Raw genomic sequence first — 25704 nt, 5'->3', positions numbered from 1 at the left:
CTCTACAGTCTGCATAGTCCGTCATTTCCGGTGACCGATAAAGGCGTCGCCTTTTTTCCTCAGTTTCGGTATGAAAAACCGATTTTTGCGAGCGTTTTGTGAAGCGCCCACTCGCGTTTCAAGCGTAAAAATTTCCACAAAGGCTACTGTATGTCTAAATTATCTAAAACGGGGCTTTTTACGCGATCCATAACTTCGTTGCAGTTAGCCTTTAAATTTGTCACTTAATGATCAGAAGGAGCAATCCTAAGATTGCAGTACGTTTGTACAAAATCGTCAAAATCGTTTCAGGGTCTCTTTAAGAGCCGCACCCTATTCCAAGCACTTGCTATATACCAAAGGTAACATACACGGGGACTGAAAAGACGGTACCTACCTTGAGCCAAGGGTGGTTGAGCAGTTCCTGGACGGTGTACCGTTCCTGGGGGTCGATGCAGAGCATTCGCTGTATGACGTCCTTTCCGTACTCGCTGATTTGGTCCCACTGCCGACCGGTGAGCTGCGCAGGGTGAACAAGGAACACGGGCGGACATGAAAGCGCGGCGCACAAGCACGCCTGGTGAAGGTAAGGTACCGCATGTCTCGTCTACGCTGTCATGGTCGATTACCACTGCAGATCACCCACAGTTAACGTAAGACTGTCGTTGCTGTTATTAACATCGTTCCTCAAAAATTCAAACTGAAACGTGTATTCTATATTGATGAGCAGAAATTATATAAGCACATAATATAATGTACAAAAGGAGTAGTCCCTACTCTGGGCTCAGGTAGAAAAGAAGCTTACTGCAAGAAAGTTTTAAAATAGTTCGAGCGGGTCGTTCTTGTTAGTGCATTTGTTCTCTCTGTTGTGGTATAACAGGAATGAGCATCTATCTTCGAAGCACGTAATGCACAACGCAGGATGGCGTGAAGCCTGATGAAATAACTGGCAAGCAAAGATTACTCGGTGTTATTTGCCGTTGGAATGAAATAGCTTTGCCTGTCGGGATATGTGAGAGCGAAGTGTACCAAAGAAATGCAATTACGTCTTGTGTTGTAGGGAAGCCATCAAGCCAAGACCACTGGTCCGTTTTTTTTTTTTTGAGTATACACGAGCGAAAAACAAGAACTGCCTTTTACGTAAGTGGAAAATAACAGCTCCCGAAACTATCAACAGTAGTTCTAACGCCCCCCCCCCCGCCCCCTTCACGTTCTCCTCCCTGGCATTCGTAGAAAAAATAAGTCTTCGTTAGGTCACTGACACAGGCAAGGAGGTGCACTACTGAAGTAGCGTTTGTATTTGCAGTATATACCACGTTCCTTAACCAAGTCGCACCACTTAGCTTCCCTACCAACTCTTAACTTCATCAGCGCAAAACTCCGTAGGAATAAAAGAAATGAGGACCGCATGCGAGCCATGTTGCTCCGGTCACCCACATTACCAATTTACCAATTATAACCACGTCAGTATAGGTTGCCACAGTTGTCGGCTTATCTTGCTGCTTAACGGTAGTAGTTAGTGGGCCGGTCGGTTCGTCTTCTGGAACTGACCGCCCACGACAGCACGCACACGTGTAAGACAAATGGAGCAGAACCGACGAGGTTGGCGCTTGTCCGGTCTGCCTTTCTTTAGTGCGTTGGTTCCCACTAACTACCGATTACCGAGGACAAGGCAACCAGGCCACCGATAAGTGTAGTTCAATTACCATGTCGCGTCGACTGTAGGCATTAGACGTACTCATCCTTCCGAAGAAGCTGCGATTCGTACGATCCATTCAGCCGCGCTCATATCCTGCCTATAAATGCGCCAACTGCGGCAAAAAAGAGCTAGCGACACGGTTCCGTTTCTCTACTGTTGTTCTACGATCAAGGCAGCCAAGTAGAACGCTGTATTTGCTGCGATCGGGCTATCCAATCGCCGGAGAACAACAGTCCACTGGCTCTGAAAAGTGTAGTTACAGAGCAAATTGAGAAGAAATTTTTCGTAGTGGGGTGTGACAGTATTCATGATTATTATAAGAATCAAAGTGTCATCAATATTTTATTAGGTGGAATTGGTGATGTATTTAGACATTTTTTTAGACATTTTTCTTAAGGCAACGTAGCAACACCAAGCCATTCGCCAAAAGGACCTGCATTGCGAGCCTTCTTTCTTTATATTTCGTTACGTGTTAATTCGTACAGCTGGTGTGTGCTGAGGAAAGCACATATGCACATACACAAAGAATAAATCGGTGGAACTTTATTATTTCTTCCCCCTCTTGCGGCCTAATGAATATTTTTTTCTCCGGAGTTCGAAATTCAATATACGAACATTTCTATGAAGCAAGACAACCAGACACAAACGGTCGTTCTTAAACAAACGCTCTCGCGCGTCAATACCTGTGTCACACGGGCACATTTGAAAGGCCTTCCAGTCAACGGCCTTTGAAACGCCACAACTCTATCGACTCAAAGGAGTTGTCGCGCTGCTACACGGCACTTTCGAAAGGCCACTGAGTGGTTCAGGCGTTTCTCGCAAAATTGTGTGGCGCTGCGGATCTTTGTCTTTGTTTTCATGTCACGAAAAGTTAAGCAACATTAAAACCACTTAAAAACACTATAATTTCTTTTATGTTAGTTTATACATTTAAAGAAATGTTTATACATTGCCATACATATATGTTTTTGTTTTTAAGTTGTTGAGTACCGAAACTGCGGCAACGTTTGCGTCGCTGCATGTCGCTGTTGTCGAGAGTATGTGCAGTTCGCACACATCAAGTGGCAAAAATACTTTATTGAATAATTAATAACACTCATATATAATATTTTAGAGCATTTTGGTTTGGTTTGTTCTTTCTAACCGATAATATAAGCACACTGTGAACGAGAGGGCATGTTCGCACTGTTTCCGTTTCCGTCGCTCAAAGGCCATCGAGATTTCGATAGAGTTGTAAGGTGCTCCGTTGACTCGATACACTATTGACTCGGCAGCCTTCGAAACCGCACGTGTAGCAGCTCGAACTTGACCTTTGAGTAAACTGACTATCGGTTGGAAGGCCTTCCAAACGCCCGTGTGACACGGGTATAATCTCCCGGGAGGCGCGAGCTTTCCAGCGGAAAAAATTTGACTAGCCGGAAAGCGAAAGTGACACGTTCACTAAGACATGAAATCGAAGAACCCCATCCTTGCGCGAATGTCCCCCTTTTTGGCCCGAAACGACGCGGTGGAAGGTTCAAACCCGCAAAAAACTGGAAACGCAGAAATCAAAGCATTTCCGAAGTGTGTCCTGGAGGTAATGCGGCCAACGTGCTGCCCTCTGTCGTTCGGCGGCGAAGACTTTAACAGCCTTTCTCAATTCCTCGCCGCTAGCGGCGCCACCACGCAAGGGATAAAGGGGATGTAAGGTAGTGAAGGGCAAGGCTGGAAACCCCGGACGGGAAAGAACGCACCCGAGCTCTTACTCGCTTTACTTTTTCTTCTCCTTCCTTTATTGCTCTTTGCCAATCTAGGTTCGTGCTTGCCAGTTACCCGAGGTCAACTCTGATTTATCTCTTCCAACGCGAATGAAACGCATTAATGCTCTCATTAGACAACAGCTAAACAAGTTTCAATGCCACTTGTTGCACTTAAAGATATAAATTATACCGACTGCAGAAAACAGAATTTTGCCTTAGTGCCTCAAGTATTTTACGAAAATTGCCCGAAATAGGCAAGCTAAAATAAATTAACGCGAAAAGCTTACTAATCGGTAACTTTTCACCAAGATATGGATAGCGCTGTTCTGTTAACATCATTGTTTAAAGCATTTGAAAGCGAACAAATATAATTTGTTAACTTGGAACTCGTGCGAAATCGTCACAATGCTTAAGAGAGTTTTCAAACCCGATCACACCAACATCCCGACGCGATAGTGCTGACTGCTTTCAGGTTGCTCTTTTCATTCTCAGCGAGAGTTGCGATTCTAAACGAACGCTCCAGATTGCGGTCACCTGGCCGTGTGACCGTGCGATGAAACTCGTAAAATGGCGACGACTTACGCCCAGTCATCTTTATTGTTTTATTTAAACAGAAAGCTTGAACAGTGACGGGCAAACACAGTTTTTCCAGCAGTTCGGCGAAATTGACGTGCTCGAATGCGGTTATAATAATCGTAAGCGGTCAAATACTTAGAAAACTTTATTGCATAAGTGGCGTCCACGATCAACCATCGCTGCGGCTATCATCTCGTTATCACGTCGATTGGCTATCATAAGTGGACAGGGTGTCCATGTGGCAGCCAAGGAAACATTTCTACGGATAAGAGAAGCTGGATAAGGCAGTCGGAGAGGAAACTAGCTATGTAACTATATTCAAAAAGTGAAAACAAAAATAGCGAAGCCGATGATACTTCAAAGCGCTGAGCACTACTGTTCGAACCCGTATATGCGCGTCTGATTATCTGAAGGCGGTATCATGAGGCAAAAATTTGCCGATTACCATTCGTCTGTAGCGTCAGGAAACAAAGCAGAAACAATTCAGCATGTTCATATTTATACTTTTTGTGCGCAAACAAACAGGGACGAAGAATAGGGGCAACACAAGGACGAGCGCTTCCCCCTTCCCTCCAGTGCTCAGAACGAGCGAGTTTTCGCTGTCGATGCCCATGCCTTCACAAGAAAACAAAGGACGATAACCAACCAAAAGCGCTCGTCCTTGTGTTGCCCCTATTCTTCGTCCCTGTTTGTTTGCGCACAAAAAGTATAAATATGAATATGTTCCAACTAGGCCGACTCGCAGTTATAATTCAGCATGTTTTGTTATGGCCACAAAATATCCATGCAGAGAAAAACAAGGATCTAGTTATCCTGTCATAGGAATTGAGATTTAAAGATTTGGGGAAAGCTAAATGAACCTGCGTTTGGAATAGCAAAGCATGGCTTGGGCGATAGACTGCTGAATGACATGTTGCTGGGCAAGTTCGTGCTTACTTAATGACAATGTAGAACAATGGTACAACCACGAAGAATACACACAGATACGAGTCACAAGCGCATGTTAGGTGTATCTGTGTGCCTTCTTTATGGCTGTATTTCGCGCTGCATATTGTTAATAAACGGACTGATAGAGCAAAGCGAATGTAGGTTCCGCGTTTTATTCCGAACACCTCATCACGCTGCTCGGTAATTGTGCGGGCAGCCATGTTGTTCTGCCTCACGTTAATCCAGCTGTTTCCTAATGGCCAACTGCTCACCATATTTCGCGCAGCTGCCGCAGAAAAACCTGACCAATAATGTTTTTTTTTAGCTTAACTGACTTCGAATCAGACTTGTACGTAAATAGCTACACGTAAATAATTACTTGTAATCAATGAAATTTCTTTGGTAGTTTTGTAAGTTGTCGATTGTTTTTACTCGGCAACGCTCTCTGTAATTCAGTTACATTTTAGTAACCCATTGTATCGAACTAGTTACTTTTTTTCACGATACAAACTGTAACCGGCGATACAGTCTTCAGCACTTGAATTTGGAAAGAACGGCAGTAGAACGAGCACGTCCGTGCCACGCAAGAGCCTTGAGTATGCGCACGTTCATACAGGCCAGCAGGGCTGCTCAGTGTTATACTTACCTCATCCTAACGTTCCACCTGACGCTTGCTGATGAGCTGAACCGACGCTGCTATTGCTCGACATCAACGGCCGCTGATTTATGTTCAGCTTCTTATTGGGCCTGGCGGAAGCGCCACCTCCGAGCCTCCGCAATAGTGAAACGCTACGCTTCGTAGACAACACAGGTGCTAGAAGTGCGGCAAGGGAGAACCAGTCTTGTGCGCAATGTGTTCGCACGTTACAACATCCCCCTTCCCTCCAGTGCTCAGAACGAGCGAGTTTTCGCTGTCGATGCCCATGCCTTCACAAGAAAACAAAGGACGATAACCAACCAAAATTTAAAAAAAAAAGCAATTGTTTGGGAAGAGAAAAAAAACGTGTGAATGGCTGCAGAGGACACATTGAAAGAACCAGGCTAGCTCGCTGTAGTTACTGCATTCGTGCAGTAAAGGCTGCGAGAAAAAATAACGTGAAATTAATCAATTACGGTTTAACATTGACTCAATTATTCAGTGGCGCCTTATGTGGTCACTTTAATAAATTATTTCAATCAAGTAACTCTTAGTCTAACCGGTTATTTTTTACCATAATTGAGATGGAGCAAAAAATCAGGTTCGACAGAGCCGACACGAACAGGGACACTGCTTCGCTCGTCACAGATTGTTTGCTGCGCCACAGTCCTGGTAAAAAATTACGCATCAACTTGCCTTGCAATGTGTTTTATTGAGTAATTGCTTACTTGTATTTCTTTTGTGACATGTACAGATCTGCTTCAAACAGTTTGCGGGCGTGAAGGCTGTTGTAGCAAAATACTGCTACTAGAAAATAAGTACAGTAAACCGTTGCTATCTTGTTTAGCGGCGACTATTGCGGCTTCGAATTCTATTGCGGAACTTCTGTGCGATTATATAGCAGAGACTTGGTCAACACTCGTAAAAGTTTCATCAAAGTACTCAAAATCTAAAACGATGTATGTGAACCGCTGTTCCCTACGATATGTGTTTACCACGTGATATGGGTTTGCGAAAGCACACCAGGGCTTACGCCCACAATACACCCCACCACACGGCAATGGGAGGCAGCGCCGTCCAACTCCGACTCGACGGACCAGCTCAACCCGGTGAACCGAACGATAAGGGCAGCTAAGGCCACTGGACTACTGGACTGAGGGAACCACCCACTTCACAGCCGAAGAGTTACCTACGCTCGCTTGCTCTTTTGTATAAAGTTTATTCTCTCCCTCTCCCTTCACTGTGCGAACGGTATGTAGAGAGAGAGAGAGAGACAAAAGGGGAGGAAAGACAAAGAGGTTAGCCAGTGTAAGTGCCGGCTGGCTATCCTGTGCTGGGGAAAGGGTAAAGGGAATAAAATGAGAAAGAAGAGAAAACAACTGAGAAAAATTCTCACAGTAACGCGATGCCACGCGCTACAACATTGAAAGACGGTCGCGCAATTCGCATGCCCTTAAAAACTTCAGCAAAGCCCTTAAGGCCTTGCATGCCCAAGCCCGTCTGGACCAGTGTCCTAGAACTTTCTCTTCTGAGAAGGGGCGATTGTCCAGTTTTTCGAGCGCGGTCACGATCACTTTTCTTGACACATTGTAACGGGGACAGTCGCAGAGCAGGTGCGCGATCGTCTCCTCGCAGCCGCAGGTCTCGCAAGTAGGGCTGTCGGCCAGTCCAATGCGGAAGGTATGTGGAACTGTTAGCTGGCACAGCAATAGATTTCACGACACTTGTTCAGAACGCATTTCTCGAAAATGGTTCTAAGCACGTTTCTAGCAAAACGGTATGCCATTGACTGACTTGGCTTCGATTATTCAGTTGTAACGTTCCACCTAGTGACTATCATATAGCAGTTATATAGCCTAGTAAAATGTCATTAATTGTTCACACTGCCACAACACATCAATCATTTTTCTCTATCGCGTTTGGCATTTAAAATTAAATTGTGGGGTTTTTTATGCCAAAACCGCGATGTGATTATGATGCATACCGTATTGGGGGACTCGGGACTAATTCTGACCACCTGGGGTTCCTGCACCGTGCACCTAAATCTAAGTACACGGATGTTCTTTGCATTTCGCCCCCGTCGAAATGCGGTCTCCGTGGCCGGGATTTGATAACGCGACCTCGTACTTAGCAGTGCAACACCAAAGGCACTAAGCAACCGCGACGGGTGCGTTTGGCTATTAGTATAACGAGTTAGCATAAAAGTGTCCTTTCTTAGAAAAAGCACTAACTGCATGACGTCAATTACTCTGGGTGTCTTTCTTAGATTTTGCCGTAGGTGTATCTCGTATGTTAAGAGACACGACACTTCGCATTATTGATCAAAAATATAGATACGAATACACGTCTTGCCGAATGTATCATGGCTCACATACAAAATAATCAAAGAGTATCTTAAGACAGTACCTACGATACGAGTATCTTCGATACTGCCCAGCCCTGCCATAGCAGCGGGGTAACCGTTCATAGTCCATAAACAACGAAGCCAGCAAATTTCTTAACTGTCAGCGCATCTTCTGTAATAAGATATCTACATTGTTTCGCACATCTTTATTTTTTTTAAAGGGGGTGGGTGAGGAGCGGGCACTAACAATCGTATATTTCCAATATTGAAGCTTGGCAGGTCTGCAGACCCCAGCGAAATGCCCCCATTAAGTTCCGTCACCGGGAGTCGGTGCGCGAACTATGCGCTCTCTATCTCCCCCTTCCACTCTCTTTCTCTCTTGATCTCCCTTAACCCTTCCCCTCGTGCAGGGTAGCCAACCGGAACTACCCCTGCTTGACCTCCCTGCCTTTCTATGCATCCTTTTTCTCTCTCCGCGCTCGCAAGTGAGCGGCTCGCGCGGCCGAAGAGGACAAAGGCACTCACGTTCAGCTTTCCCTGGCAGATGGCCTCGTGCAGGCGCTCCTTGGTGCCGAGGAAGGGCAACGTGCCCGTGAGCAGCACGTACAGCAGCACGCCGCAGCTCCAGACGTCGGCGGGCTTGCCGTACGGCTTCCGCTGCACGACCTCGGGGGCCATGAAGTGCGGCGTCCCGATGCGACCTGTGCAACGGCAGTCACGTGTGGCCGCACGCAGCCACCACCGCAGCGGCGGGTTGCACTCTTTCGCAGCAGCTCGTCAGAGGAAGCTCAACTCGGGCGTGCGTTATTCGTTGGCAAGCGAGAGAACGACAAAAAAAAGTGAAACCGAGCGAGAAAAAGGAGTATCAGAGTAAAATTACAAGTTGTTACGTCAGCGTAAGCGTGAGCCAAGTCCGAGGGAGTGAGTGAGTGAGTGGGTGAGCAAAAGTGAGATAACAAGTTCTCGGGTGAAAGTAAGCGTAAGTAAGTGAGATGAGTTTCTCACCGACAAGCGACTGGCCGGTGAGCAATTCACTTGTAATGCGCACGAAATGAACGAGAATTGCGAATAAGTCAGAGCCACACAATTCTTGCGGAACTAAACAGGATAACGAACAATACAGCGCAACGTGACTAGGCGAGCCTCTCTCTCGTATTCGGTGTGCTCGTCTAAAAAAAAAAAAAAATGCAAACGTCCATTTCTGCGTTAGCTGCTCCCTGAATAACTGCTCCTTGAATGCGGTTCCTATAACTGTTCCTTGAATCGTAACAGCCATTGCGATTAAGTTATTTCATTGTAAGAGTCGTTTTCATTCTATGATGGGTGCCGCAACGAGCGTCGTCAAGGCCAAAAATAAGGCCAAGTGGGCTTTGGTTACTGCATGCCGATCCCTCCAATGTCCCTGCAGGTTGTGCGAGCGTACAAAATATAAAACTGTGTTTGCCTGCATGACTCACAGCGGGAAAATAATTTCACTGTAGTAATCACCCAGCTTGCCACAATAGTTTAAGCACACATAGATAAAGAATACCACGTAGCATCATTAGCTCACCGCTCTTATCTACGTGCGTCTTTCTTTTATCGTTGTTCATTTACTACAGTGCCACGCAACCTGTCTTCTACGGTGTTCAGATTAATCTGTTTGTTGTAGCATGTACTAGTCTAGATACCACTCTGCTGCTAGTTGAGCGCAGTGCGAAATGTTCGTAAACTCTAAAGGATGTACTCATGCGAAACAAACAGCGCTTATAAACGAAACAAGCGGAGAATGCAGATTATAGCGCTGAATAGCAAACATAATGCTTATTCGCATAGTGAAAGGCTGCTAAATGCCGTCATCGCCAGATGCAGAAGAGCATAAGACGTTTACAATTCGCACTCGACATACAACTGTTTCCTGAGCATCGATACGGAGAGTCCACTGAGGCAGGCATCACCACCCTTGTGAGTAGCAAGTTCTTAAAAACCTCACGCGTTCTTTCCTGCGTTCTCAGGAAAGAGTTTTCATGCCTTGAGTGAAAATTTGACATGTGTCAGGTTCTCGTGCACTAGGTGATGACCGCATATAAGCAATCTTTTCCCTATGTGAATAAACATCATGGTTGCTAGTCATCACTAGTGCCTGCCGTCCCCTCTCTTTCCGCTCAGAAGCGCTGTTTCTTCGCATACGTTATGTACCGACCGGCTCAAGTTAGCACACTGTTGACAAAACGACGAGCATCAAGTATTATTGTTATTAACCACGTAAACATATACAAACACCGCAAGGAGAAAGAAAAGTGGGCTAGCAGTCGTGTCCTAAAAAAGACACCCTGCCCACCCGCTTGAAGAGGAGAGAGAAAAAAAGGAGGAAGTTAAGAAGGAGATAAGAGAAGGAAAAACGGAGAGGAAGGAATAACACAGCATGCAGTCACACAGAGTACAAGCATTAAAGAGACGAGGGTCTGTAGTCCCGTGGTTGGCAAGAATTCCAGCACAGCGTTGTGACCCTCATACGGAGTTGAAGCACTACTTTTCGAAAACAAGACATCATTAAGGGCACTTCAAGAAATATTAAGCATCTGCAATTTGCTCAGCCGCACACAGCGACAACTGTTGAAAACTGGACATTCTTGAGAGCTGGCGCTCAAGAATTGCGCTATAGTATCCACAAGTGAGGCACGAATGCTTGTCCGTAAATGTGATGTGCGACATTAACACGTCCAATGCATAACTTGAGCAGTGGAGGCCTACTGCGGCGAGTTAAAGCGCTTCCATAGGTTTGTATATGATACGATCCCTTGGAGACACGTTCATCCGGTTGTTAGCGCTGTAGGTGATGTGTATAAGCAGCCTAGCGTCGTCGATTTTACATATATTATCACTGGTCAAGGTTGTGCGCTGACGACCAGAGCATCAGCCGCCTCGTTTCCCGAGATACCAATGTGTCACAGTACCCACTGAAATATCACCGTTCTTTTCTCAGATGTGATTTGATGGGCTATCTTAACTACGTCAGGTAAAAGAAACTGAGCCAGCGTTGACGCTAAACAGCCGGATGATACTTCTGCGGGAGTACCTCAAAATAGCAGCCTTTGGCCATTTAGGCTTTTGGATGATCTACATGAGCCGCAGCTTAAGAGGAAGCTTTAGCTCGAATGCTCCTATCTAAATACATGTAAAAGGAGAATTCGTTTTTCTCGGCAACCACTGCACCAAATTTGACGAGGTTTGTTGCATTTAAAAGACAAACTTAAAATCTAGTGACTGCTGGTTTCGAATTTTTGAGTTAGATCGTTAATTTTTTATTAAAAATTGGCAAAAATCGAAAATTTTCAGAAAACGAAACTATCAAGTTTACATATCTGTAACTTAACCACTAAAATTGATAATACAATTCTGTGAACTGCATCTAATAGTACATCTAAAGCGGACAAAATTGATATGTTACACATGAATATAAAAAGAATTAATCATAGTGAAATACAACTTTTGCAAAACCGCTGTAACCAACGTAACAAATTCACGTAAGATGTAAAATGACATATTGAATTTGTCCGCTTTGAATGATCTAATAGATGCCGTTTACAGAACTGCGATATCAGTTCTTGATGCAGAGCTATAAATTTGTAAACTTGGTGATTCTATTTTTTTCAAGCGGTCAAATATTTGAAAATCGTTTTAAAAAAATTCAAGCCTTAAATCGAAATTCCGTTTCCAACAGTCTCTAGAATTTAACTTTCTCTTTCAAATGCAACAAATTTCATCAAAATCGGTCCAGAGGTTCTCTCATAAAAACGTTTTTGCGTTTTACATGTATTTGAATAGGCCGCGTCGGAGTTGGGCCCGAGCTAAAGCTTCCTCTTAAAGCTCAATCTTCCTGCGGTTGCTGAAGATGATCTATAATGTATTCGAACAGGACGCTTTCCTCGAGTACCTGCGCAATAAGACGCAGCAGTGAAGAGAGGCGTTTGTGCAAACTTTAATAAAATATGCAGATGTGTCTTGTGTCTTCCAGAAGGTTGGCTGTCAATTGTCGTAGACTTTTCTAATAAATTATATATATATATATATATATATATATATATATATATATATATATATATATATATATATATATATATATATATCTTTCGAACCCTTGGAACACTTGAGTGGACGAGCAACCGAGGACAGTTGTACTCTAGCCGTCATTCACACTCTCAAGGAAAGGAAGGCAGACGTCATTTTCTCCAGGTGCTACTCCCATCTGCTGAGCAGCCGCTCTAAAAGCTCCTTACCTTCGTGGGCCCGACAAAGGCGATATATGTAATGTCAGGCCCTTCGATCAGCCTGTAGTCTCGGTGGTGTTTTCTGGCTTCGGCAAGTAAATCGTTTAATTGTGCGGATTGTCAAAGGCCTAGTATTGATCGAAGGGTCACTCCATCTTTCTCTAGCTGAGCCATCAGTCGAGGTGGAAGATTGATCAAAGGCGACGCAGAAAGTACTGTTGACAACACTGTTAATTGACGAAATCGTAGAACAGCTGCTTGTTTGGTCACAGTCATTGCCTAGAGCTGTCAGTGCTATCACATATTTCGGGAGATAACGGGATCATATGCCAGTAGCCTTAACAGCAGGTCGCCAGCAGATGCTGTCATCAACGATTATACTAAACTTTTGCTTTTGTTTTGCCCACGTTATAGAAGAATCGGTCGTGCTCGCTTCCGATGACGGTAGGCAATCCCTCACGGCTTAGACGGAGAAATATTGTTACGCGAACAAAGGATTAAGACTGGAGACTATTTACAAAGTATAGTTACAAGAGGTAACTGCAGCACTGGCCAGTTAAGCCGACAGCTGGAGAGCCAGAGGGCGTTCGTCGTCTTCGGTGGGGCGCCCACGTGTATCAGCCACGAGAAACGCGCAATATGCATGTATCATGGCCCCCGACGGCAGGAGCGACGTCCCGGAGTGTCTAAATGCCATCACTGGGAGGGTGATACTGCTTCAGTCGTGTAACGTGCACGATATCACTGGACTGGGAAGCAGATGGGGCGTCAGGGGCGATCTCGTAGGTGACGGGAGTCACGGCACGAAGCACTCGGTATGGGTCTGTGTAACGAGACGGCAGTTTTTCTGAAAAGCCGACCTGACGCGACGGAGACCATAGAAGCACCAAAGAACCAGGCGGAAAGTACACGTCTCGGTGTCGCCGGTTGTACAAACGCCTTTGACTCTCTTGGGATTTCAGAAGGCGGTCACGGGCAATTTCCCTTGCGTGGGCACAGCGGGCGATGGCGTCAAGGGCATATTCAGTGGTCGGTGCCGTGTGAACAGGGAAGGTTGTGTCGAGGGGCAGTGCTGGTTCTCGGCCGAACAGGAGGAGAAATGGGGAATAAGCGGCTGTGTCGTGGTGCGAGGAATTACAAGCGAACGTGACAAACGATAGAGCGAGGCCACAGTCAGTGTGGTTTGAAGAGATATATTTCGCGAGCATGTCTGTGAGAGTGTGATTGAGACGCTCCGTGAGGTCATTTTTTTTGCGGATGGTATGACGTGGATAGATTGTGCCTCGTGGCAGAGGACTGCATGATGTCCGTGATAACTTTTGATAGGAATGTCCGGCCACGGTCTGTGAGAAGTTGTCGCGGAGTTCCATGTAATAAGTTCACGTCGCGTAGAAGAAAATCGGCGACATCTGTGGCGCAGCTTGTAGGAAGCACAATGGTGATGGCGTAGCGCGTGGCGTAATCCGTGGCCACAGCGATCCACCTGTTCCCAGAGGTAGAGAGAGGAAAAGGGACAAGTAAGTTCCAAACCAACCCGAAATAATGGTTCCGCGGGAATGTCGAGTTATTGAAGGTACCCAGCAGGGAGCGTCAATGGCGTCTTGCGTCGCTGGCATTTCTCACACGCAGCTACGTATCCGAAAAAGGAGCGAGCAAGCCCTGGCCAAAAGAAGCGTCGGCGGATCCGGTCGTAGCTGCGTGACACACCCAGGTGACCGGCAGTGGGGAGGTCGCGAAGTTCGTGGATAACAGCCAAGCGAAGGTGTTTAGGGATCACAAAGAGTAATGCAGGGCCGTAGGGGTGAACATTGTGGCGGTAGAGTACGCCATCTTGAAGTGTGAATAAGCGAACAGAACTGTCCGCAAGCGACGATTCCAGGTGGTCAATGATGATACGCAAGGACGGGTCACGGCGCTACTCGTCGGCGACATGGAGCAGTGGAAAACAGAGCGAACACAGGCGTCGGTGTCAGTATCAGACGTAGAGGTCGTGTCTTCCACTGGGTAGCGAGAGAGGCAATCTGCGTCCTGGTGTTGGCGTCCCGACTTGTAAGTCACTGTGCACGGATATTCTTGTAGTCGGAGGGCCCATCGACCGAGCCGGCCAGTAGGACCATTGAGCGACGAAAGCCAACAGAGCGCATGATGGTCTGTGATTACTGAAAAGGGCTTGTCATATAAATATGGGCGGAACCTTGAAACGACTCAGACGAGAGCAAGACATTCGCGCTCGGTAATCGAATGGTTGCGCTCTGAAGTTGTCAGGAGCCGGCTAGCGCAGGCTATAACGCGGTCGTGTCCGTGTTGGCGTTGCGATAAGACGGCGCCGATCCCACAACCACTGGCATCGGTTCGGACCTCTGTAGGTGCGGACAGGTCAAACTGGGCCAAGACCGGTGGATTGGTGAGAATCGTGATAAGGCGTGAAAATGCGGCAGCCTGAGGGGAACCCCAAGTAAAAGGAACGTCTTTCTTCAGAAGTTCAGTGAGTGGTCGAGCGATTGCTGCGAAATCTTTCACGAGCCGTCGGAAGTAAGAACAGAGCCCCACAAAACTCCGGACGTCTTTGACAGACTGAGGTACAGGAAAAGCCGTTACTGCTCGAACCTTCTCCGGGTCGGATTGTACTCCGGAAGCATCGACGAGATGGCCTAGCACCGTAATCTGTCGGCGCCCGAAGTGGCACTTCGATGAGTTTAATTGGAGGCCAGCCTTGCAGGAGGCGTTAAGGATAGCTGCGACGCGCTCAAGGTGCGTCTCAAATGTATGAGAAAACACAAGGACGTCGTCGAGGTAACAAAGGCAAGTTGACCATTTCAAACCGTGAAGCAGAGAGACCATCATCCGTTCGAACGTGGCGGGGGAATTGCATAAACCAAACGGCATAACCTTGAATTGGTAGAGTTATTATTAGTAGAGTTATTGTTAGAGTTATTTATATCCTTGGAAGACGGCCGCATCTTTAAGGCGGTACTGTCCCTATGGGAAGAGTACGGCTGCTCCGGCGCCGGCATCTTTAAAGGGACAGCGCCATCCGAAGGAAGCCAGCGTGGCGGAGGCGGCCATGGCTTTGCAAGGTGTGGAGCTGCCAGACATCAGGGACGATAAGCAGTCCAGTGCGTCATCATCGATCAGTGGGGGCGACACAACTATCGTCGACCCTGACGAGGAAGTGGCTGATATGGCGGAAGTGGACAGCGACGGCTTCGAGGTGGTGAGTCATCGGAAGCAAAGAACGGTCGGAATCCCAGTGATAGTTTTGCCAACAGAGAAAGGTGTTGATTTGAGAGAGCGGAACCCTATCAGGCTCTTGGAAGCCATTAAAGTACTGCTGGGATCTGCCCCGATTCGCAGCCGCTTCACATCGCAAGGCGCTCTTTATTTAGATATCGCAACGGAAGAGCAAGTGGACATTCTTCTCCGGTGCTCTCAGATTGGTGACATAAGAGTTAAAGCCCGGCTGCCCCACTCCTACATGACTAACACATGTGTTATTAGGGGAGCACCAGTGTGGTATTCGGAAAGTGACCTTCTTGACTACTTGAAACCGCAAGGTGTTCTGCACGTGAAACGTCTCATGCGCTGGGTGGAGACTCAAGAAAAAGAATAGGCAGCGAAACCTACTAACTCTGTTGTGATAACGTTTGCTCCTAACACCGAGCGCCCCGAAAAAATTGACCTCGGTTTTACCAAGCATGCAGTCAAAGAATTCGTTGAACCTCCTCCCCGATGCTTTAGGTGCCAACGCTTTGGGCATGTAGCTAAAGTCTGCATCAAAGATCAACGTTGCAAACGATGCGGTGGCGCCCACGATTACAAAGCCTGCAAGGCAGATTTTGCTTGCGCTAATTGTGGTGGTGACCATCCACCGAGTTTGGGTGGCTGCCCCTTCCGTGTAAGCGCCTTACACCGCCGAGCGTCCTTCATTAGTGGTCCCAAACCACAACCTACTGAGAAGCAGATAACTGGAAGTGACGAGTTCCCGGCGTTAGATACGGAAGTTGAGTTCCCTGCGTTAGAGTCGGAAGTTCGTAGCGTGGTAACCAGCAACGTCAGTGAGCGACCTGAGCCTCGCAAGACGGCAAAGTCCTCTGTGGGTGAGTCGGTCGTTCGATCGGCTGCAGCAAAAAGTGTCCAAGTTCCTCAGCGACAAGACTCGACAGCCAGACAGCCAGACAAGTTTCACAGCCAGACTCGACAACATGGAGGACATTCCCTCGCCTCAAAAGAGATCAAGAAACCAGCTGCAGTGGCCAAGAGTGGGTCCCAGTCCGCAACCTTTGTTGAAATTGTGAGGCAGTGTGTACAGCAAAATAAGGAGCTCAAAAAATCAGGACCTGTCCGACCTTCTGCGAGTTTTGTTTGAAGTCCTGCGTTCATATGTTCAAGCGATGGAGACTGGAACCCTGAAGAACTTTCTTCAGCTCGTTCTTTCCTTTGAGCCCATAATTACCACCTTCGCAGCGACCTTTACCTTATAATATGGCTAGTCTTCTTCAACCTCGTGCAACAAAAAATCACCGAAAAGTGCCGTTTATTATGCAATGGAACTGCGCTGGGATTCTAAGTCGATTAGCAGAACGTAAATTATTTCTGAAAGATACGTGTGTTCCAGTATTAGCCCTCTCGGAGGCTGGCCTACCAAGCGGGAGATCGTTGACTGGATATGTCGCCCATAAGAATTGCAGCATAAAGTCATTTCCCGCGGGAAGTGCCGCCCTTTACATACGAAGAGAGATTCCTCATGTGGCTTTGAACGTCACCGATCTTTGCACCGATAGTATTGAGGTAGCGGCTGTGAGGATACGACTTGGCTTCCGAACTCTTTCTGTTGCCTCCGTATACGTGTCTCCGCGGAAGAAGGTATCAATGGACTTGTTTCTCCAGCAGCTTTGTGACCGTTGCCCAGCGCCCCGAATTATCTGCGGGGACTTCAACGCCCATCACTCTGTCTGGGGTGACAGGAACACAGATTCCCGCGGACGCAAACTTGTAGAAGTTATCGACAGTTTGGACCTGTGCGTGGCCAATGACGGAAGTCCGACTTTCTTCCGGCCTCCAGCCTCAGCCACATCCATAGACCTAACCTTGCATTCATCTGACGTCCGCGTGAAGGGGTCAACTGCACCTGACCGCATGGGAAGTGATCACTATCCAATTTTAGTGTTTACTGCCGACTTCCATATGCGCGGCTCTAAAATTAGCCATGTCGTTAATTGGGACAAATACAGGGAACAACTTGCATGTGTTTCTGGTGATGTCATAGACAAAATGATTTCTGGTAAGATGGCTGCTACCACAGCGGTCAAGTTGCCTAATCATTTTCCGACTCCGGATTTAAAACTCAGGAACCTTTGCGCAGCGCGCAGAAGGGCGGAGCGACAACTGATGCGGAAGAAGGACGACAGATCCTTGAAGACTACCTTCAATAGGCTTAACTCTGCCATTCGACGCCATACGAACAAGCTCTGTAGGTCGCAGTGGGCGTCCTTCTGCGCTAGCTTGACGGTTTTCTCACCGATGACGAGAATTTGGCGAGTCATTGGCAGTCTTGCTGGAGATTCTCGTCCTAGTAAACCTTTCGAAGTGCTTGCACTGCGCAAGCAGAAACCTCTCGTGTGCTTGGCAGAGGAATTTGCAGATGCATTTGTAAGTGTAAGTTCAGGAATTCATCCCTGCGCTCTGCCTGCAACATCTATGTCTGTGATGGACGCCCCGTTTACACTTCGAGAGCTACAGACAGCACTCAGCAGCCTGCGGCGTCGACGTGCACCAGGTCCTGACGGCATCACCAACCAGATGATGCAGAACCTACCTCTGGAACACCGGAAGATGCTCCTAAGCTATCTCAATCGAGTGTGGGAGACTGGCGACGTTCCTCCTTCATGGAATGTGGCTCACGTTGTCCCAGTGCTGAAGCCCGGCAAAGAAATGACAGACTTGGCCTCGTATCGTCCTGTATCACTGACGTCGTGCGTGGCTAAGCTCATGGAGAAGCTGGCAAGTAAGCGTTTATCTTGGTGGCTCGAAGATGGAAGGGTTCTGCCAACATGCATGACTGGATTCCGAACAGGTTTAAGCGCGCAAGATAGCGTCTTGGACTTGATAAGCCATATTGAACATCATAGAGCTTTCGGCCTTTCAACACTAGTTATTTTCCTAGACGTATCAAAGGCTTATGATAACGTCCTTCAGAGCTCAATACTAAATAGTTTGCAGGCCATGGGCGTACAGGGCTATCTTCTGCGATTCATTCACTCATTTATCAGTCATCGGAAAATTCAAGTGCGATTAGGAAGTACCACAAGCACCGAAAGGGCGGTATCGCGAGGTGTACCTCAGGGAAGTGTTCTTTCCCCAACGCTCTTTAACGTTGCAATGGCTGGTCTTCCCGCTGAAGTGCAAAAACGTTGCAGGCATGTCCATATGTCGATATACGCGGACGACATTTGTTTTTGGTTAACCGGATATCAACACAAGCATTTAGCTCTGATAGCTCGACAGGCATTACTTTCAGTTCAAAATTACCTTCAAGGTGTTGGGTTGACTCTCTCGGTAGAAAAATCTGGCTTCATCATGTTTCCAGGTAGAGGAAGAAGGTATGCGCGGCTGAAGATAGACCTTAATCAATCTTGTCTTCGACAATTGAAACACAAGCGCTTTTTGGGCGTCATTATTGACTACCGCCTACAGTGGCGACGAGCTGTGGACTCGGTTGTGACATCGATATCTTCGCGTCTCAATGTGATCCGTAGAGTTGCAAGTGAGCAATGGGGAAATCACCCTTCTTCAATGATCAGGTTGCACGATGCACTAGTGACGAGACGAATAATGTATCAGCTCCCTTTAATTTCCCCATCGATATCACAGCTGGAACGACTTGAGGTTCTGCACAGAAAGGGCCTAAGAAGGGCTCTTGGCGTTCCGCAGACTGCTCCTAACAATGCAGTACTTTATGAATCTCTATCGAGACCTCTTACCTTAGTCGCTTCACAAAGGTTATTGATGCAAATTGGCCGCCTCAAACAGACGGCAGCCGGCCGGACCCTTCTACAGCGCCTTCGAAAGAGATCCGAGTCCCGAGCGTACTTGGCCCTTAATACTCTTGGTTACCTGGGTCTGGACGATAGAGGTCGAACTAAGAGGTTGAAACCATCTTGGTCTTTTGCGAGCCTCGATTGTTCGTTGGCAGTTCCTCACGTTCATGCTAAGCGGAGTTCTCCTTTGACGGCAACGCGTTCGCTCGTACTGGAACATCTTGAAACTGAATATGCACGTCATCTTCAAATTTTTACTGATGACTCTGTGGACAAGGTCAGAGGATCTAGTGCAGCTGCTTTTCACATTCCCTCTTTGAAGTATGATTTTTCCGTTCGCTTCACTGCAGTCGTGTCCTCCACAACGGCAGAAAGCGTTGCCATTGAGGCAGCTCTCAAAAAGCTACGGTTTCGTACGCCTCAACCTGTTGTCATTCTTACAGATTCGAAACCCGCCCTTCAAAGGTTAGAGCACGGGTTCCCTACTGATGCCTTATCTCTAAGCTCCCTACGTTCGGTGCAAAAGCTCCGTGTCAAAGGCTTCTCCATACGATTCCAATGGGTGCCATCACACATAGGTATCATAGGCAACGAGATGGCGGACAGCCTCGCCCATAGAGCGCTGTCTGGGAATCCTTTGAGAAAAGTGCCTCAAGAAGACAAGAGACTCTTCAGAGAAGCGGTGCCGTGCCACTTCAGTTCTTTGTGGAGCTCACCTCACAAGCCATGTGTGATCAAGGGTCTCAAAAGAAACCAAGCCACCTTACTGCTCCGCATTCGCACGGGCTCTGCTCGTACCCCTGCGTGGAAGTATAAGACTGGCTTGGCGTTATCACCATTATGTTCAACGTGTGGTGTGTGCGGTGACATAGAACATTACCTAATGTGCTGTATTGTGTATAACGCGGAAAGGAGGGTGTTATTCGGGTCTCTCAAGAACCCAGGACTTCCTCACAGCTCTCTTCAGTACATTGTTTTCCCGCGCGGGAACCGATTGTGTAGGAAGGAGGTCTCTCGCCTTCTGTTAAATTACCTGCAGGACACGGATTTGGCTTCCACATGGTGAACTGAGGAGTGACCATTCGTAATTGGGAGGTCTGTGTCTGATTAAGTGATTTATTTATTTTAAGTGTCGCTACGGTGGAGCAATTGCCGGCAGCAACTGCAAGGCTAATCCCAACAGTAGCCTACAACAACTCAACTCAACTCAACTCAACTGGTAGAGGCCATCTGGAGTGACGAAAGCGGTCTTTTCTTGGTCTTGCTCATCGACGGAAATCTGCCAATAACCAGATTGAAGGTCGATGGACGAAAAGTATTTTGCACCGTGAAGACGATCAAGAGCGTCGTCGATTCGTGGTAAAGGTAAACGTCCTTTTTAGTAATTCGGTTTAGGTGGCGGTAATCAACGCAGAAACGCCACGTGCCATCTTTCTTTTTGACGAGCACGACCGGCGACGCCCAAGGACTCGACGAGGGCTCAACAATGCCTCTGACGAGCATTTTGTTTACTTCCTGCTGAATAACTTGCCTCTCTGTCTTGGACACGCGATACGGTAGGCGATGAATGGGAACAGCATCACTAGTGTTTATTTGATGCTTAACAAGAGACGTCTAACCAAGTGGTCGATTGTGAGTGTCAAATATGCCACAATACGAAAGCAAAAGGCGATATAAGGCGGCTGCTTCGTCAAGTGCGAGGTCCGGAGCGACCATGGGACGTAATGGGCCGTCGAGGTTCAAGGCATCCTGCAGGTAATCAGGAGGATCTGGAGACGCGTCGGCTGCAAAAGCAGTGACGTGGTCGTCTGTCAGTGACCGGAGCGTGGCCACCGCTATGCCTTCAGGTAACAGTTGCGTCGTCAAGCCAAAATTGATAACGGGGAGACATGCGGATTAGCGGAAAGGGTTACGACGGAGTGTGGCACAGAGATGTCGCGCGCCAGGAGGACATCACGAATAGGTGCGACGGCATAGTCGCCATCAGGCACGGTTGCCGTTGAGGCCAATCCGACGAAGGTTAGGGCTTTTGCAGGTAAGCGAACAAACGCTGTATTGCAGAGGGAGTTCAGTTGTTCGGGACGAACGTCTGAAAGAAGAGGAAGCTCGAGGCACAGCGTACCGGTGGAAAAGTCGATGAGGGTAGAATGCGTCGTCAGAAATTTGAGTCCGAAGATTAGGTTATGAGGGCAACTGGTCAGCACGGTGAACAGGACTGGAACTTACAGGACTGGAACTTGGCGGCCAGCAACTCCTATGCGAGCTGTGCACATACCCCTGAATGCAACAATGGCGCCATTGGCGAAGCGTACGGCTCGAGTGATGGCAGGCGTAAGAACTTTTTTGAGGCGACGACATTGGTTAGCGCTCATTATGGATACTTAGGCTCCAGTATCAATTAATGCCGTCAGCGGAACACCATCTACGTCTACTTCAATTCGGTTGGTGTTGGCGAGGAGCCTCAACGGACGATTTGGACAGGACGAAGATAATGCGGCACTGCCTCCAGGAGCTGCTTGGTCTAGTTTTCCGTCTAGGATGGTCCATAATTGGTCGGCGACGAATAGCGGTGTATCTGGGGCGACGGGGACCGACAACCCTGAGGTGAGGACGAGCGCGTAGGACGACTGACATGAGGCAACGGAAGGAAATGGGCTTTTCGTCCGGAGTTCTCCACTCGGTAGGCTTGCGGTATGTGGGAGGGGAATACAGATCGCCCTGAGGCGAAACAGTCGGCACCGGTCGGGCGTCAGGTCGGGAGAAGGAGCAGGCAGCAAGAAAACCTAGGTTTGCAAATTCTTACCGTACAAATGCCTGAATGAGAGAGATCGCCGGGGCTTGTTGGTCAATGGTGGGTTCACGTGGGCGTGAATGGAACGGCGCAGGACGTGTAGTCTCGAGTTTGCCGCGAACAACACGTGTGATGTACTCATTTAAGGGTGGTGAAGCGGTAAGGTCAACGGAAGACGACGTCGCAGCCGTGTTAGGGAGCCGGGAGAACTGTGGAATGAAGCGGCGGCTTTTGGCGAGCTCAAAGCGGTGGCATTCCTTGACAATGACGTCGATGGTGGACACATTGTTGAAGAACAACAAGTTGGAAGCGTCGTGCGCGATCCCTTTGAGTACGTGGCCGACTTTGTCAACCTCGGCCATTTTCTCGTCGACTTTCGGGCAAAGAGCGAGCACGTCTTGTATGTACGAGACATACGATTCAGTAGAAGAATGAACTCGGGTAGCAAGCTCTTTTCTAGCAGCCAGCTGCCGACTGGTGGGATTTCCAAAGAGGTCGAGGAGCTTCTCCTTGAAAGCATCCCAGCTAGAGATCTCGTCCTCGTATGTCCGGAACCAGACACGAGGAGTTCCGCCCAAGTAGAATAGGGCATTGGCTAGCATAATGGTGGGGTCCCAGCGGTTGCTTTGGCTAACACGCTCATACAGGTAGAGCCAGTCCTCAACGTCGACATTATCTTAGCCGGAGAATATGCCAAGATCGCGAGGATTGGTAACGGTTACATACGTTGTTGTCGGGGTCGCAGGAGTAGATGGAGATGAGGTGCCGTCACCGGGAACCATGGCGGAAAGCATGACGATGCGGCCGCTGCGTAGCGACGACGGGGAACGGCACCCTCCACTAAAATGTTACGCGAACAAAGGAGTAAGACTGGAGACTATTTACAAAGTATATTTACAAGAGGTAACGGCAGCACTGGCCAGTTCAGCCGACAGCTCGAGAGCCAGAGAGCGTTGGTCGTCTTCGTCGAGGCGTCCACGTGCATCAGCCACAAGAAACACGCAATATGCATGTATCAATATGAATGCCGACTTCATCCAAATGTCATGTCGTTGCGTCCAGTGCAGCTGGCAACGTTGCTCGTAGTTGCGGTTCGGCGTTTGAAGGGCCAGTAATACATAAGGCGATATCGTGCGAGTAGGTCGTGACACCTTCAGGATAGCTCTTCCTCTCACGTAAAAAACAGGTTAAGCCTGTGAGCGCACCGTTGAAGATAATGGACGACAGTACACTGCTCTGAGGAACTCCACAAGTAACAAGGCGAGGTTCACTTCTCCCATGACCAGCGCGTACCTTCATTTTTCTGTCCCCCAAACAGTCCGAAACGTAATCAGTTGTGCGACCTTCAACTCCAGCATAGTTGAGAGCTTAGAGAATTCCCACGTGTGGAAGAGAGTCAAAAGCTTCGTGGTGCAGGAATAGCACGTATGAACACTGACCATTGTATCTTGCGTACTGCAGTGTTGATGCAATGCCCACAATAGAGTCAGTTGCGGAGCGATTTCGCCGAAAACCACTCATAATTTCTGGAAAGAAGTCCTTCCTGAGAACTAGCTAAGTAACACGCTGATTTACCATTGCGTTCTTGCAGCTTTTCAGCATGATATAAAGGGAGATCAGTCGATAAGACTTACAAAGGTTTGTTGCACGTCCCGGGTTAAGTACAGGTATGACAATAGACGACTTTCATGTGAATGAAATTTTGCCACATGCGTCCTACTTCGTATTAATGTTGGATGAATACGAAGTAGGACAAAAACAAGGAAGCGTAACACTTGTTTGTTTTCTTCTTACTTCATGCTCGTCTTGTCTTATTCATGAACATGTACAGACTCACCCACAACCTACTTTGTGGAGGCGCCGGCATGCACATTTCATATACAACCACAATCTATTGAAATGCGCAGATTTTTTTCAAGGCAGAAGTTACTTAGCTAAGCACTTTGATGTTGCAGGCATTCAAAGGTTGCTCAGCCTCACACATGACCGCTGGTAGAAAGTCACGTCACACGTGAGCGCAAACCTCAAGACAATGGGACTCTTTCGCCAATTGAAAAGAAGAAAGAAATATGGCGTCTGTAACGACTTTTCACGCAGCTTTCAAGCGACGGTACGCCAAGAAAAAGAAAGGAAGGAGATAACGCAGCAAGCTTCAGGCATCGAGCTTATATAGAACAGAGATCCCCAGTATGCATACACGTATTCCACAAGCGCTGCAGTTTGCTCTAGGGTTTGTATGCAGTATCCAGGCACATTCCTCTTTAGTCAGTCACACAATGGCACCTCTAGCAACTAACAGCACTGAACAACATCGAGTAAGCTCGCTATGCACTGTAGTCGTCATCACGTTCAGGAAAGATCGTGACAACTACTGAAAATTAGAAAGGAAGAGTGCAAACTCGGGAAGTGCGCAGAAAGCATCTGCATGCACATGCAATACTCGTGTGCACAGCACATTTCCCCTCCGACAGGCAATGTTCCCGCATGGCACGTGGTCGTGCAAAACGATCGAGGAATGTTAGTGTGATAACTATGCTATGTCTCGGGTGCGCTACGTGACAGTGATAGGAGAGAGAGAAAGAGTGTGTGAGAAAGAGAGGGACAGGGATAGGATAGCAAAAAAATGATCCACAGCTGGCATCTTGTCTTACCTAGCAAGTCACATTTGCAGTATAGCCGGCATGCAAGGCTTAGGTTTTCCCCGTACTTAGAAATCTCTTTCTCTGCAGAGAACAGGGGAGGAGAAATGGCGACGTGAAAAACAGCCCGAAGGCCAACCGGTGAGGAGAAGGGGGGACAGTGCTAGGACAGTGACCGGAAATTGATTTCTCTTATGGCTGCCACGCTTTGGGAGCGTGAGCGAGCTTTCAAAAAAGGAAATGAAAATGCAGAGGAAAAAAAACAAACAAGAAAAACACGTGTGAAACAAAGTGCTTCTGCCTGGTAAGAAGAAGCGAAAGAGTGATACCAAAAAAAAAAAAAAAACACGAGCACATGTCAGCACTTGCCACTCTCGGGAGAAATTCGAACCTCTTGGCTTCCAAGGAGACGAGATAACCTTCTTCGAAAACTAAGGTGCCTTTTGTCTCGCCCGGCCAGCTGCTAACAAAGAGCAACTTATCCGTCTGACAGGACCGTTCTGTCATACCGCTATCACCGACAGCCGGTCTTTACTTTTCGCTAAACTGCTGGTAAAATGTGAAAGAAGGCAAAGACGAAGGTCCCAGAGCTCACAACTTTTCACGTAGAGCAGCCGCGTTTTCTTGGGAGGAAAGGTGCGTGATAGCAGAAGCATTCGTGCACGAAATACATCTTGAGCGAATGACAAAGATGAAACAGGAGATTTTATTAATCTTTCTTTTTCCCAGCCGCCCGAACGGTTCGATTTTCTTTACGCATGGCAAGTGGATTCGTGCCAGAAAAAGCATACAGCACACATCAATGCAGTATACAACAACCAAGCATCAAATAATCAAGACAGCAGCTTTCTTTCTGCCAATGACAGCTTCTCATCTTCATTATAGCAACGCACACGCAAGTGCTTTTGTCTTGAATTTTTCATACGTGAGAGGGCCTCCTAATTCGTTTCCCACGCAGTTCGCTGCATACACTTTGGCCCTTTCTTTTCTTACCAGATCCAACTCAGCAAATTTTTTTAAGTACAAGAAACATACTCTCAAAAATTTTTATTGAAGGTGTCGCAAAATGAATTTTTTTTTGTTGCG

The 25704-nt window shown here is 47.6% G+C and overlaps 1 protein-coding gene across 4 annotated transcripts in view; it reads right to left on the bottom strand.

The window, feature by feature from the left end:
• CASK (peripheral plasma membrane protein CASK) overlaps window positions 1-25704 on the bottom strand; it is an 842400-nt gene that overhangs the window by 470688 nt on the left and 346008 nt on the right. For all 4 annotated transcript variants that reach the window (XM_075682288.1, XM_075682290.1, XM_075682289.1 and 1 more), the window contains exons 6-8: window positions 24631-24702; window positions 8427-8602; window positions 377-499 (exon numbers count right to left, since the gene is read on the bottom strand). In XM_075682288.1, the coding sequence (XP_075538403.1) occupies window positions 377-499; window positions 8427-8602; window positions 24631-24702 (371 nt within the window). The remainder of the gene's footprint in view (window positions 1-376; window positions 500-8426; window positions 8603-24630; window positions 24703-25704) is intronic.

Source organism: Dermacentor variabilis, chromosome 2, assembly GCF_050947875.1.
Source record: "Dermacentor variabilis isolate Ectoservices chromosome 2, ASM5094787v1, whole genome shotgun sequence".
Classification (NCBI taxonomy): Eukaryota; Metazoa; Arthropoda; class Arachnida; order Ixodida; family Ixodidae; genus Dermacentor; species Dermacentor variabilis.
The sequence above is the reverse complement of the archived record's forward strand: the minus strand, read 5'-3'. Positions and strand labels throughout refer to the sequence as shown.